At 39.9% G+C, this 15,757-nt stretch overlaps 1 protein-coding gene across 2 annotated transcripts; it reads left to right on the top strand.

The window, feature by feature from the left end:
• Positions 1-3,263: 3,263 nt before the first annotated feature.
• LOC117452986 (P2X purinoceptor 4-like) lies at positions 3,264-15,245 on the top strand. 2 transcript variants are annotated; one of them, XM_034091811.2, is made up of 13 exons: positions 3,264-3,495; positions 4,744-4,891; positions 5,483-5,554; positions 5,671-5,743; positions 7,388-7,484; positions 8,581-8,661; positions 9,062-9,194; positions 10,418-10,554; positions 10,782-10,872; positions 12,868-12,933; positions 13,837-13,941; positions 14,031-14,138; positions 14,551-15,245. In XM_034091811.2, the coding sequence occupies exons 1-13, from the start codon at positions 3,380-3,382 to the stop codon at positions 15,046-15,048; spliced, it is 1,725 nt and encodes a 574-aa protein (XP_033947702.1). In that variant the 5' UTR covers positions 3,264-3,379; the 3' UTR covers positions 15,049-15,245. The 2 variants fall into 2 exon arrangements, with proteins under 2 accessions (XP_033947702.1, XP_033947701.1); XM_034091810.2 differs by having other exon boundaries at positions 3,265-3,495; positions 9,059-9,194.
• The last annotated feature ends 512 nt before the right edge of the window (positions 15,246-15,757 follow it).

Here is a 15,757-nt window from a genome sequence, read left to right as displayed (position 1 = left end):
TTTATGAGCTTCTCATCACTTGTGCCTTGAACCGCAGAGTTTGCAACGTCACAAATAAATGGGGCCAATCTTCAGTCAGATGCAGTGGCGAGCCGTGACTTTTATACCTAGGCCCTCTGACCCCCCTTCCCTCGAAAAAAAAGAAGAGATATTACGTCACAGCGGAATATCAAAACAGAGGCCCGGGGTGCAAAACGCATCAATGACAGCGACCCTCTACCACACAGAACAACACCATTTATATAAACACCTATCATGACAGGGCACCCACAGCCAAGTAACAATTACAAATGAATTAAGTCGGCACGGCGGGCCACATTGAAAACCTTTGATGATAAATCACTGAAACACAAAGTCCATCCTCCTGTCCTTTTGGATGAAGCACTTGCGGGTCATTCAGCTGATCCTTTGCCACTCCAGTTTATCATTGTAACTCAATCTTGAAAATGACTCGGTTAATAATTTTGCAACGATGTCATCACTATCACTGAAGTGAGCCATCATGAACGAACTTATGCTAATTATAAATCTATCGATCATAAATCTATCGTTTAGATTTATGATTTGAAAATAATAAAAGTAGGGTAGACATGTGGATATTATCCGTCTGAACAAAACGTGCATTTATCTAACAGGTTCGTTTTCTACAGACCTTATTTCCAGCTATTTTCCAAAATCCTATGGAGAAATCCCACTGCTTTCTGTCGAGGGAATCCGAGCGCGGCTTACTTCCGGGTTTTAGGACGCGTCACTGCACCACTTGCATAGACCTCACAGCGGGCGGAACTTGTCATAAAGTCCGCGAAAAGAAAGTCCGCCCATTTAGAGGGAAGATATGATTGGTCAATTGTACTGTCACTTGACAGTACTCTCTAGTTGAGTTACTATAGCGGGCCCTCTGTGAATGTAGAGAGGGACCAACAAGCTCTCCCGTCTTCACAGTAACTCGCAGAGACGGCATTTAACCCTTCACATTCTAACAGAAATTGAACAGGCAGATTCGAAGGATTTATTTCTTTGGAAATATTATTTTACATACAATTAAATCAAGTTATTTTGGTAAAACTAATGAAAAATATAACAACAAAAACATATAAAAAAAAATATTTAAAAAAAAATGTTGTTTTTTTATTGTTTTCAAATATTATTTCTTAGAATATCGGCTCGCCACTGGTCAGATGTGAATGTGTAATCTAACATTTTCAGTAAGAATAATGGACGAAAGGAGTGCAAATACAAATACAATTTATTGAAATGTGAACCAAAAGTTAATCAAACATGTTTTAAATAAAAAGCACATGGACAGAAGGTGTAAACCTATTAAATGTATAAGTAAACACATTTAGTCAAATAAAGTGACAGACTAGGCCTGTGCAGTTGTATCAGCTATGGTATCAGCTCCTCCATCAGGCCTGGTCCTCCTCGCTGAGGAAAGACCCTCAGTCCTCTCCAAACCAACAGACAGGATGTCCATCACACGGAGGTTTCTCCCTGAAGTCTCTGCAGCTCTCTGGACACCACGCTGTCTCAATCCGTCCACACTGAATATGAGAGAGGGAAATGAAAATAATAAATGCTTTAGACAATAAGAAATATAAAGTTGACTGTTGAGTTGCTCAGTTTTTTTAGATTGTCAATACTATTACTGTATAACTAATATCTCAGGTTAAGAGGCACATTCAAATAAAGATTGGTCTTTAAATACATTTTGTCTTTTGAATTGTTTGTCTAAAGTCAAGGATCTAGAACTGGTACTTAGTTTTAATGATACAGTCTGGTTATTATGCTGTTTGGAGGAGGCCTCACAGGTAAGAACACTAACTAGCTACCATCACATGTACCTTAGCTTGACTTAAATGTATTAAACGTATAATTAAGTGATATCAAAATATAAATAACTAATGTCATGCAAACATATTAATATTTGCTTGATTCCAGTGTTGAATTTAGCACAATTGCATACACACGTTAAGGGATTTTAAGATTCTGAAGTATTATGCTAAAAACTCAATAACTTAGATTATTATTTATAGTTTTGCTGAATAGTTTCATGTCCGCTTACCTTAGAAACGTAAAATGCGACGGCAGTGTGCAGATGGGGAGCATGTTAGCTTAGCTTGGTAGCTTCAGCTAGCTCTGGAACTTCCAGCTCGGTGGCAGCAGGTCCCGCCTCTTTGCCCTTATTTGGAGCAGGCGGGAGATGAACTCTGACATCACTGTCGAGCCGTTAGTGGCCGACTCCGCCTACTAAGGGCTTCTCGGCAAGTCTGCAGAATCCTATGGATGACGTCACGGACCCTACGTCCATTTATATATACAGTCTATGGTTTGAACGTATTTGTAGCAGTAAATGTGGCTGTTTGGCCACTGACGTTGCCATAACAACATCTGAATTTAAATGTGCAACCTCTTTTTGTGAACGATTTTTGCAAGAAATTATAATTCTTCTGAATTATATTCCTATTGACAGCTAGTTTCTATGTGAACATTATGAGATGGACATCCAGAGAGAATAAATGAAAAACAGTTATGAAATACTATATGACAAAACAAGAATACAGTTTAAGTGATTTGTAAAATATCCATAAAGAAAAATCTGTTTACAGTTCTGTTTCATATGGGTGTTGAGATATGTATCCATAGATCTCTTAATTTTGCTCTCAAAGTGCACCAGATTGATGCTTTTAACTTCAATATTTAAAAAAAAATATTCCCGGGGGAGCATACCCCTGGACCCCCCTAGAGGAGGTTAGGTCCACGGTGTTTACATGCTTATTTATACAATATGTGTGCTTATGCTAACATCATAAGACAAAAGTTGGTTCCGTGTTGTGTGTAGTGAGAACGCGCTAGAGTGAGGGGGTCCCCAAGCCAAAGCTCGCTTAGGGCCCCCAAAAGTCTAGGGCCGGCCCTGCTTTCATCTTCATGAAAACATAATCTTTTTTAAGTTTTGTATATCAAAATCAGAATCTTTAAAGTCACTAAAGCTGTAAAATAAATGTAGTGCAGTAAGATCTACAATATTTCCCTTTGAATGTGTCGTGGAGTAGAATATGTGGCAAAGAAAGAAAATACTTAGGTAAAACACTTGAAATGTGTTCAGTAGGCCTACTTGAGTAAGGCTTAAGTTTCTTTCCTACACTGTGTGTAACACATGTGCGCATTCATTAATAAGATAAATGCTGCTGTATTTGGTTGTTTTTCTAGCCTTTTTCGCTCAGTTTCAGTGGAATGCTGCAGCTGCAGTGATGTAGTTGAGTAGCTGCAGCCTGCAGGAGTCTGGACATGTGACCGCGTGCACACAGGAAGAAGTGTCAAGCAGTGAGTCCGAGATTCCTCTCCTCCTCCGCTACAGAAAGCACCCTGAAACAGCAACAGCATGCCGTGCTGCGGAGTTCTGTGTCAGTATGAAACCAACAAATTGGTCCGGATCCAGAGCGTTAAACTCGGCTCTCTGAAGTGGAGCCTGAACGTAGCCATTCTGCTGTTCATCTGGTGAGTGACCCGGACTGTCTCCGTCTTCTACCGACTGCTCCACGGTGGTCTGCCCGGGGAGCGGCTGCCTGCTCTCTGCTCCTCAGGATTCACCCCCACAGGTCCCCGGTCAGTCGGTCACCATTACTACCGGCTGCCATGTCCAGGATTACAAACATGATATTAGCGTTTAAATGAAACTTAACCGCCTCTCGTTGATATAGTTAGCAAAAAACGAACTTTTATTTGGTAGGAACTGCGTGTATATGGTATTAGGCTACTTATTATACGGTAGCCTACCCATATTCCCAAACATGTTTTCACTGCCAATATTTTACTTATTCTGTGTATACTCTGTAGAATATTTGTTTTAATATTTGTGGTCTTATAATGTGCCCTGTAATATTCCTATAGTGCTCAGAAAATACTTTTAGTGACTTTATTGAAATAAAAAAACGTGTTTAATGTTCAATAGTGATCGAAATGAAAACATGTTTGGATGTGACAGTAGTACGGTTTGTATGAAATATACATGGGAATGGAAAATGCAATCCTTACTGATAGTTGGTAATATACACACATGTGTAATAATACACGACATCCTTGTGTGCTGTTTTGTATTATTTATTTGTTTCTTTTTGATTTAACTTTATAATATGACATTACTGTATATGACATTAACTATGATATATTATGACATTAACTATATATTTATTTGTTGTTCCTTTATTTTATTTTATCTTCACTATATCTGTAAAGCGTCTTTGAGCACCTGTAAAAGCGCTAAAAACGTAATCTATTATTATTATTATTATTATTACTGGGATAGTGTGCAATCATCAAGGGACAGATTAAAAAAACGCATTGTTCAAAATGCAAGCATCAGAGGCAGAGATAAAAAGGACTAGCTCTACAACGATCAGTTGATTGACCAAAAAAATACTGTTTTGAAAATAAAAATTCCCCAAAATATTTAAACAACAAACATCTCTGGCACTTATCTTTTGTGAGGATTTGCTGCCATACACTGTTTCAGATCTAAATCACATTAGTGGAGAAACTGCTCCTGATGTGAATTGCGTTAATTAACGCATTAAAAAATAAAATCCAATCATTTCTATTAGATAAGTTAGCAATGTTATTCACATTGCCCTTATAGTAGTGTGAGTATTTTACTGAATCTTTTTTAACATATTGTGTGTCATGGCATTACACAAGACTACATTTTATTGTCAACCAACCGATTCTTTTTTGGTTCTTATTTTGCAGCATCATGTTGCTGTGGAACAGGAGCTACCAGGAGTTTGACCAGGTGGTGAGCTCTGTCACAACCAAGGTGAAGGGTGTGGCTCAGACGCAGCTCCCCGGGGTCGGGGACGTCGTCTGGGATGTGGTGGACTACAGCGGGCCCTCACAGGTAGGAGGTCCTCTGTGCTCCGGGCATAGAGTGGTGCAGTGATAATGTATTTTTGTATGCCTACCCGAGAGCTAGCGTCACAAGGGCTCCATTGACAAAAAGCAATAGGGTTTGGAAGTAAGATCTGTGGCAAACATGATACTTAAATGTATTTTCAACATTATAACCCCATTACATTTTCTTTGTGATCTTTGAAGTATCGTAACATAATGCATAAGCAAACTACCAGCTAACTACCTAGCGCTAAGCAACCAATATTTAGTTGTTTAGTTTAGTTTAGTTTAGTTTGGTAGTGTCAGTTAGTCGCTTGTAAGTAACTGCCCATTTTATAACACATAGAAGCTTAAGGTAATTGCAGACATATTTAATGTTGTAGAACAAAACGCAAACATTTCTTTAGCTTGTGTTAACTACAGACCCTATTTAGGAGGCCAACTAAAACACGTTAAGAAAAAACACTGACTTTCAGAAGAGAGATCCAGAGAACTGGTAAAATGCTAAGTCATGTCCGGGTTTTATCACTCATTCCTATACCACTCTTTTAGGTCTTTGGTAAAGAGCAGAATTTATGTTTTCTTTTCTGACTTTCAGGAAAAAAACTCCTTCTTTGTGGTGACCAATGTCCTCATGACAAAGAATCAGAAGCAGGGGAAATGCCCAGAGGTGCTCTTTTTTACCATCCTTATTGATCACATGTTATGTAGTTAAAGGTGCTCCTAATTGTACAATGATTCCGATGAAAGGTTATTACTTATTTCGCATCAGTGTTTATATTCCAGGTTCCCCTTAAAGGAAGATTGTGTCGCACTGATAAGGACTGTGAGAAAGGAGGCTGGGATCATCAGAGCCACGGTACACTCACTGCTCCTTCTCTACATGTACATGCACTCAACTTACTGTAGTAACCTGGGTAATGTAAAGCCTACTATACATGCAACCAATGATGGAAGATTTATACAGAGGCAGTTCTTGAACAATTTCCTTGGGGGGGGCCTGTGCTTGGGCCGGTTATTTTAAGAGAGGAGGCTGGGAAAAAAGAGACAAAGACAGTGCTCAAGATTGCAATTTCTTTGTTCAGTATAAAGCCACAGTTTAAAAAAAGGATGGTGGCCTACAGGTGCAAACGCGATGCAACGGCTCAAAACGTTTCCATCCTGAGAAACACGCTGCAGTTTCAAATATGAAAAACAACACCTGCCAAAACACATGCAGCTAAAGAAACATCTTCACCAACAATGTTTCTGAAAGCCCTGTATGAACAAAACGCTGCAAATACAAAATGGTGGACGATAAAAAGTGATGCACACAGCTGGAACCGGAGAGCTTGTTGACGTTCGGGGATTATAAAGTTGGAAAACTGTCAGTGGAAAATTTACCTGAAATGTAATACATTTTTGGCTTATGACAAAGTGATTGCATGATTCCTTCAAATGTTATTGCAGATCTGCTATAAGCTAGCTAGCTAACGTAGCTAACCTAGCCATTTCAAATATGCTATCACAATTATGAAACAGACTAACTCTGCCAACAGTGACAGTTGGCCTAATTTATAATCCGCGAACATCAACAAGCCAATGGTCCCAGCTCTGTGCATCACTTTTTTGTGGTCCTGTTTCAGTTTTGAGCTTCTTGCAGCATTTTTTATTGTAAATGAAATGTGGGTTTCTGGAGTATTGACCTGAAATTAGATTTAGTCTTCTTGAAGTAAAAGTTTTAACACCATTGTGCCGAAGAACTCCTACAAAACATAAAGTATATAAGAATATGCATCAACGTAAACTTGAAGAACTAAAGTAAAACTAATTTCAAAATAATTTCAAAATGAAACATAGTATATCATTGCATCATAACTATTGATGCAATAATGTGTTTATCCCTCCAATGTTGCATCTTGTAAATATGGAGGTTATTTTATTGACCCTTGATCAATAAAGTTTTATTTAAATGTAAAATAATACAGCGTAGTTTATTTGTTCATTGCATTTCCCTCTGAAGTGTAGTAGAGTTAAAGAAAGTGGCGGAAAATGCTCAACAAGTAAAGTGCATAAGTAAATGTACTTGGTTACTTTCCACCGCTGCATGCAACATATCTGTTTACTCCTCCAGTCCAGACCTCATTTTGGAGCATTACCCATTAATTTAGTTGGAAGAAAAATGTAATTATTACAATAGTGTTGATACAAGTCAAAAATGTTATTTAGACTTGTAGAGGCAACTTTGTGTGACTATAATTTATGGAATATTTCACTCCTGTCTTATCCGCCAACACATTCTTTTCCCAAGCGAGTATGTTTCATTTAACAGCTGTTTCCACAAGAGGAAGAGGAATTTATCAATAACGTGTTGCAATGTTATCCTCAGGCAGTAGCTTTCAGCTCTCTGCTAAAGATTTGTGCCACAGTCGAACTGTAAACAGCTTATCTTTTACGTTTTTTCTAACTGAGTTGTGACAGATCAGTTGAGTTGAAATACAACACTGTTTATTTCCCTGTACAGGGATTAAGACGGGATCATGTGTGAAGTTTGACGTGTTGAGGAAAACCTGCGAGGTCTCTGCCTGGTGTCCAGTGGAAACAAAGAGGAGTCCTCCGAGGTAAACTGCACATACATTTACTGTATGTATCTGAAGTGCCCAACAACCCACTGACTTGGGCAGGTCTTTTTTTGTGAGCTGCAGGCTCATTAGAATATTGCCCCCCATCTGAGGGGTCTCCGGCACCCACAGCTTGTTAATGTGCAGAATATATGTTTTTGCAAGCCAATCAAAGCAAACTTGGCATTTCCTGAAGGGTAATTAAAGAGACATGCACTAAAATAGAGCGTATCAGTGAGAGGGTGGGTACGGGTGTTTCAATAACCCACTGAAGCATGCAAATATCATAGTTGTAACCCAAAGTACAAATATGAACCTGAACATGAGAATGATATGTCCTCTTTAACTTCACTTGATCCTCTGATATCATTTTGAAGAACCAATAGAACACAATATAACTTAAAGGGGACATATGATGCACATTTACAGGTTCATATTTGTATTTTGTGACTCTACTGTGACATGTTTACATACTTTAATTTTGAAAAAAGTCTTTATTTTTCTCACACTGCCTGTGCTGCTGCACCAATGTTCACCCTGAAACCAGAGCCCAGTCTGCTCTGATTGGTTGTTCTGTTGTGATTGAGAATATGAGACACATCATTTAGTTACATTCTCTAAAAAGCCTCTGCAACATCAGCAAACAGCAGACATTGTTAGATACTAGCCGGTGTAGATAGTGTAGCATTTAGCAGAGAAAGGAACAGATTTCCCTCGCAAGATGTGATGGGCAAAGGCCTCTTGCGTGAAGTTTGGGATTTGAGCCTTTGCAGACCATTTACATGCCTAAAACTTATGTAACACATGTTGTGAACACAACACTGACTTCATAACATTTAAGTTGCACATTGTTTTTCATTTACAGTCGCATTGTCTCTCTTTTAGCTCTATTTTTGGTCTCCACCATCTTACGAGGGAAATCTGTTCCTTTAGCTGCTAAATGCTACACTATCTACATCGGCTAGTCTCTAACACGTTTCTGCTGTTTGCTGATGTTGCAGAGGCTTTTTAGAGTATTTTTCTTAATCTGTGTTTCCCAATGAAAATGTACTGCATTGCCGACACTGTATGACGTTCAGAATTGTCCTTGATGCAGGCCTGCACTGCTGGCAGCAGCTGAGAACTTCACCGTCCTCATCAAAAACAATATCAGGTTTCCTGCATTCAACTACATCCGGTGAGGCAGCTGTATGTTGATGGACATTGAAACAATTTCCTAACTTTACGCAGCTTTGTGTGCCGCAGTTTAAATCTTAAAAAAACATTGAGAAAAACCTCAACACACTGAATTAGCTTTAAAGTATGTTGTTCCTCGCACCTTAATGTATATTTGAGAAATATGAATGTCATAAAAAGTAAGAATGTATATATTCTGAAGTAAAGGAGATGATGTGGGGAAATGGTCGGGGTGCAACTATTAAGAAAAATGGTACTATTCTCCTCTGGCTGGGTTTATTTACCATTCTTCATGTCTCATTTGCATATCATCAAACTGTTTAAGCATTAAGCAAATTTATTTATTTTTTTATCATTTTTTGGTTTCTGTGAATTTTAAAGTCCATCTTTTGTCGCAGAAGGAACATCCTCCCGAACATGAACGACGCCTACCTGCGAAGCTGTCAGAGAGGAGGAGACCCTCTGTGTCCCATCTTCAGGCTGGGGGACATCGTTCGAGAGGCCGGGGAGAAGTTCTCTGAGATGGCCGTAGAGGTTAGGGCACATGTTTTAAAACATTTTCCTGTAAATCATTTTTTCCAACAACGTTTTGGTTTTTAGCCACAGTTCACTGACACCACAGTGAGCAGATCTGCTTTTCTCTAATTCACTTTCACTGTTTGGGTTTCACTCTGTTGTCCTTAGTTACGGATCAAATACTGTTGAAATGAAACAAGCAAAAAAAGGAAGTCTAGCTTCTGCAAACTTTCTTCAAATTGTCTGGATGCAAGTGGGAAGTTAGCTATGACACTATAAATACCAAACAATGTTTGTACTTAAGAAATCACTTTAGTTTTCTGCTCTTATTTGTTATCATAATTATCTGATGTTTCTTCACTCTAGAACATTGTGCTCTTTTTCAGCTTCATATTTGTATTTAGTGCCTCTACTCGGTAGATAAAAACATGTCACAGTAAAGTATATTAGAGTATATATTGTAGGTGACTGGCCCCTTAGCCGATCACCTACAATGTGTTGGAGCGCTAGCCAATGGAAGTGCAAGTGTTACATAGTGATGTCATTATGTTACTGAAGTAAACAAAGGAGTCCAATGAAGGCGTTTCAGGCAGGAGGCAGTGTGTGGAAGAGAAACTCCCTCTGGAGGGAACACAGGGATTTTAGCCTTTGCAGACCATTTACATGCACTAAAACCTATAGAAAACACTATAGAGAGAAAACCCCCTAGCATAACAGGGCCTCTGAAAAAATAAAAAATATCCTCCTTCCAAATGGACTTTAAAAAAAGATTGTACTGCACCTATAGCCATGATTCTTTCAAATGTCAAGACACACATTTTAAATGTTTAGAAAAATCTAAAAATACTATAATTTCAATTGGAAACTCCATTGGCAATGTATAAGACTTGAAGGACTTAGTCATAGAAAGAAATGATGCTGTGACTTCATCATGAAAACAAGCAATTTTATATTTTTGCTTGATGAGATTAAATTGAGGATGCATTCAATTATTCTGTAGCTCCAAAATAGTTCTAATTATTTTTCATCAAGTGCAGTACTAATGCACTTAGTTCCTCACCTCCAGGAGAAAAAACAACCTCCACCAACTACCCCAACATGTTCAATTAGCTTTTCGGAATGTGATATTCAACATTGCCTTTACAACAGGGAGTGATATAAAAGGTCCTTTTCTGTGTTTTCTTCCTATGATCAGTTTTGAGTTTAATAATTTAACCCACACTCCCTCTGTTTGACCACAGGGTGGCGTTATCGGCATCCTGATCAAATGGGACTGCAACCTGGACCGGCTGATGCAGCGCTGCCTGCCCAGATACTCCTTCAGACGGCTGGACGAGAAGGAGAGCAACAGGACCCTGTACCCCGGCCTCAACTTCAGGTGAGCCGGGGTCAAAGGTCAACCTCACAGTCAGAAATGTAGGAGCTTTGTTTATTTAAGTCCTCCAAAAGCCAAAGGTTTGTGCTGATAAGACAAGGCCAGGACTATATATGAGTACTATATATATACGTAAAAATAAACCGCTCAGTTTCCGAGGCTCTTCTGTCAGGTTAAGCTGTGTGCTGCAGTGTTTTTGTGATCCATCATATCGGCTGTCTTCTGATCAGATATGCAAAGTACAACACAGTGAATGGAGTGGAGGAGCGGACGCTATACAAAGCTTTCGGGATCAGGTTTGACGTCATGGTGTTTGGACAGGTGGGTTGGTTTTCCCCCATTTCTTTTTTTCTTTACTTTTTGGGATTTCATATATTTATTTATTTTAAGTTCTCCATTTGTTCAAATCTACGGAGCCCCCTAGGGGACATGGAGAAGAAAAAGAAAAACATTTGAACTAAAATCAAATGTTTTGTGAAATCTTGCAAAACCCCTTTGCGAGATTTCACAATACTTTTCATTTAGTACTTCCTGGTCAGTTCGGCTGCTACGGCAACACAGAAACCACAACAATGGAGTGGTTCATCGATTTTACTTTGAGCTTGGCCTTAAATATAAAGATATAACATCAGTGCTTGGCAAGAGGCACGGGTTTCACACATAGACTGTATGTATAAAGGGTTTCACATAAGTGAAGACACCTCAAGAGAACACTCAGAGCGAGGGGACATGCACGTCCCTCTGAGCTGAGTTATTGACAGATTCGAATTTCGCGGATCAATAACTCACGAACATAACGTTGTAAAAATACAAACAACATGACTTTACAATCATAGCAAGGTAGACAACGAGCTACAGAGTCTTTTTTATCAGAACAGTTCGATACGCGCCGTCATCCGAGCTAAACATCAAGAATTGGTCACAATCTGCAGCTGGAGGAGGGAGAGGAGTGCTTAGGGACCGTCTACAAACTGCAACGGGGTTTTGCGAGATCTCGCAAAACATTTTATTGTTATTATTTACATTCTCCAACTTACATCAGACATAAAATATCAAAAGCCTGCTTACAATTAACCCGCTAACACATTAACTATCACTTTCAGCACTTGCTATTTAGTTAAAGGTGGTTACAATACAGACATTAGTCCAATTAAGCTAGCAGGTGACGCATTGTATCACATATTGCAACTTTTAACTGGTAAAACTACGACAAAATACAATTTACTTTACCTACCAAATAATGCATTGCACATGAACATATCAGAAAATTACAGGTTAATAAAAACAAAAAATACATTAAAAGTGCTTTTGCAATGTTAGACAGTTTCATGTCCATTACCAAGCCTAATATTACTTGCCACCGTCCACACAGCGGCGTGCGTTTAGAGCTTCACCATTCACTTGAATAGGGTGACTTTTTGCCGAAATGCATTGTGGGAAGCGAAGCGGAGCTTTGCTGGCGTGGCTTGCTGCAAAAGTTGAGAAATGTTCAACTTTTGAAGCTTCTCAAGCTTCGGTGGAAGCGTCAGCCAATCAAATCCCGTTTATGCAAATATGCCAGGACAAGTGCTAGCCAATCAAACCCCATGTATGCTGGGAGAGACACACCGCAGGTCATTTCCTCATATTCCAAAAAATGGAGGAGAAATTAATCATAGCGGTAGGGAATCGCTTACCGGGATACAAACCGGAGGAGCCAGGCATGGAGGGAGGTGGCAGAGATAGTGGGTGAAACTGGTAGGTTTTCGCCTGTTTGGGGAGTTTATATCCAGTTTACTTCGTAAACTGTATGTCGGGGGCGGGAGATTCATGTGATTGGTTGTTGGTCGCGTTGCTCGCGAGAACTCCCCCAGCTTCAGACATGCCCACCGCCAAGCTTAAACGCACGCCGCCGTGTGGCCGGGCCGTTAGGGTCCCACGCCAGCTAAGGCAACACTGTATCAAACATAAACATAAGATTCATCTGTGAGATAGCAGTGATTTTCTTTAGAAGTGATGATTGCTCAAAATGTTTAGGAGTAATTGTTGAAAAAATATTTTAATATTATTTAAATAATATTTTCCAATATGGCGGAAAATGTAGAAACAAATTGGCTCTGATTAAACGGAAAAATAATGTACCTGGACCCAAAGAATCGAGGGAATAAATTATTTGCTTTGTGGAGAGGAAATTGTTCACAATGCCATATCTGATCAATACAAAATCCTATCACACAGGACACACAGCACACAGGAGCTCCTCACTGCAGTTTGTCTAAAACCCTTGACGAGAATGTGTAAAAATCAAATCAAATTGACCGTTGATGTGTTTTCCAGGCGGGAAAGTTCAGCTTCATCGTGCTCATCATCTACATCGGATCAACACTGTCGTACTACGCTCTGGTGAGAGACCACAAAAGTGTCCATTCATGCATTTCTACACAATGGCCGTCAGTGTTGGAGTATACAAAAGTGAGACTTTAAATGGTGGATGCATCTGGACTAACGGAATGAATTTCACTACAGAAAAGAGCTAAATCAGCTCAGTATGTGAGAAGAACGCCACAGAACGCAATTGGTGGGAATGTTGAGAGTAAGAGCTGTGGCTGCAGCAGAAACAAAGTCTTATTTAGAATACATTGGTATGCAACAAAACAGATTCCACTGTGGACTTCGGTGCATGATGGTCTCCGTTCAGAGATGACTTGTTCAGTCAGAGTGAAACCACGTTAGGAAATCATGGAGGAGGCGTCTGTGATGAAACTGAGGCGGATGTTCCCAGTCTGGAGTTTGACTTTATCTCTCTCGACTGTCTTTAAACCCCTTTTTATAAAGCAATATTAGGATCAATAAACACCATAAGTATCACTAGAAAAAGTGCAGCTTATGCAGAATGGGCTATTTCAGAATATTGTTTATTATATTACTGGTGTAAATGGTCTTTAAAGGCCAACATCCCAAAGTTCCCAGAGAATTGTGTAAGTGATCAAGTCAATGCAGGAGTCTATGTACATGTACATAGAATAAGATATACAAGAACAGAATGTCAAATTAAATATTGTAGAGTGAAATAAAATGAAATTGTACTGATGACTATTTGAATTTATAAATTGTAAGATGAAAACAAATGAATGCTTTAGGTTATGGAGGCACTTAACAGAGAAAGGGTTTTCTCATCCTCTTAAATTGATACAGGCATATTTGTTTTAAACTCAAATCAGAGGCAGCTGGAGGATTGGAAAGCGAATTTGAAGCAGAATGAGTGTGTTGTACATGAAGTGTAAAACTCTCTGTCTTATTCTCAAGACGACTTTGATTATCGACTGGGTGATTGGAACCAGATGTTACTCTGCAGATGTCGGACAAAACTTCTCGGGGAAGAAAGTGGAGTCAGTCCAGGACAAACAGAAGGTGATGAATGGTTTAATACAGCAGATGATGTGGTGTCATAATGTTTCTGTCAACCCATTGTTAAAGTGTTTTCATAATGTGTGTTGCAGTGCGTTCTCTGCGTGTCTTACGTCGATGAAAACAATATCCGACTGGTGAAGATATCACAGAAGAATAGTTTACAAGACATCACACCGATATCTGTCCAGTCGCACAAGGTGAGCCTGCTGCAGACGTCTGAACAATAATACATAGTAGTGGTTCTGTCCTAATAATGACATTCAAACCTAAAATAAATATTTAGCTCCAAGCTAAAGTTACATTTTTGTTGTAACTTTCAGGGTTGAAACATAATCGGGTTAGAATTACAATAAAAGCTCATTGCTTCCCGCTCCATTGCTATGACCCACGGTGGGAAATCACGTTTATAGAGCTTCTTATCAAGTTCGATTACGCATTGTATTGTTTTATCGTGCTTATCGTTAACAATTTGTTTCAGTCTTCTAGTCAATAACTGAAAAATCATCAAAACTAAACATTTATTTTTTACAGCATCACACCTGTATTTGTTTTATCTCCCCCCAAAATACTCTCTCCATTTGATACAGTGATGTGTGCTTCTCCTGACAGGAGGACACAAGACACCTCGGAGCCTATGTGCTTCTGCCGGGCGTCAGCATGGATCAGGACCATCAGCCTCCCCTTGACCATAAATCTGACCCGGCCCCAAAATCCAGCCCCCCTGCCTGGTGTAAGTGTGCCCGCTGCACCCCCTCCTCCCTCCCCCAGGAGGAGCTGTGCTGCAGACGGAGCGAGGGCGCCTGCATCGCCTCGTCTCCTCTGTTCCAGCAGTTGGTGCTGCGTCGCTCCCTGCTGGAGGCCGTGCTCCTGTACCGGGACCCTCTGTCTGCCCCCGCTGGTCCAGGCCACACCGCCCTGCGTCACTGCGCCTATAGTCAGTACATCAGCTGGAGGTTTGGGGTCCCACCCAGCAACAGCCACCCTGCCATCCCCAGCTGCTGCATAGGGAGAGTCCGGGGAGAGTACCCGAGTCCAGACGGGAAGTACAGTGGCTTCAGGCCCACCAGGATGGTTTCCATGCAGGCCTGCGCTAACGGAGAGCTGTGAGAGGAGGGGGTCCACTTTAAAGATCAAAGACTCCTCCGTTAACTAACCCACTAACAGTGCTGGTACGTTAAATCTGCCTTATATTACAAAGTAAACAAATCAATGCATTAACTTTGAAAGCTTGCGTCTAGTCAGAAGGCGAATTAAAGGATGACAACAATTCTCCATGAGTCAATAAATCACTGCCTTTACTAATATCTGTCAAGTCATTTTGCATCTTTGTAAATATAAGCAATTTTTCTCAAATGCACTCCCTTTAAGCAGCTTTTTGCCATTTATATAGAGCAGAAACATCATTTTAAAAATCCCTTACATGCTGAGAGAATACCCTTTTCCTGCCAGGAATGTGTTCACATCCTTCATATCGCATGGAAGAAAAGGATTTTGTTCCTAAATGGAAAGAATAAGGAACATTTGAACAGCTAATTCACTGTTTTGGAATGATACATTTGCCTCTCAAAGCAAAAAGAAAAATGCATTACAGTAAGTGCTTTAGCTTGCGTTCAGTCAGGAGATGAATGAAAGGATGAGGAAGATCCTCACAATAAATCACTGCATTTACTAATACCTGACCATTTGGCATCTTATGGCGCATTTCCACTGCAGGGCCTCGCACGGCTTAGTACGGTATAGTTAGGCCTTGGTAGGCCAGTCTCACTTTATGCTGCGTTTCCATTACAGTTTAGGAACTGGGGTAGTAACTATAGTA

This window comes from Pseudochaenichthys georgianus, chromosome 9 (genome assembly GCF_902827115.2).
Source record: "Pseudochaenichthys georgianus chromosome 9, fPseGeo1.2, whole genome shotgun sequence".
Classification (NCBI taxonomy): domain Eukaryota; kingdom Metazoa; phylum Chordata; class Actinopteri; order Perciformes; family Channichthyidae; genus Pseudochaenichthys; species Pseudochaenichthys georgianus.
The sequence above is the reverse complement of the archived record's forward strand: the minus strand, read 5'-3'. Positions and strand labels throughout refer to the sequence as shown.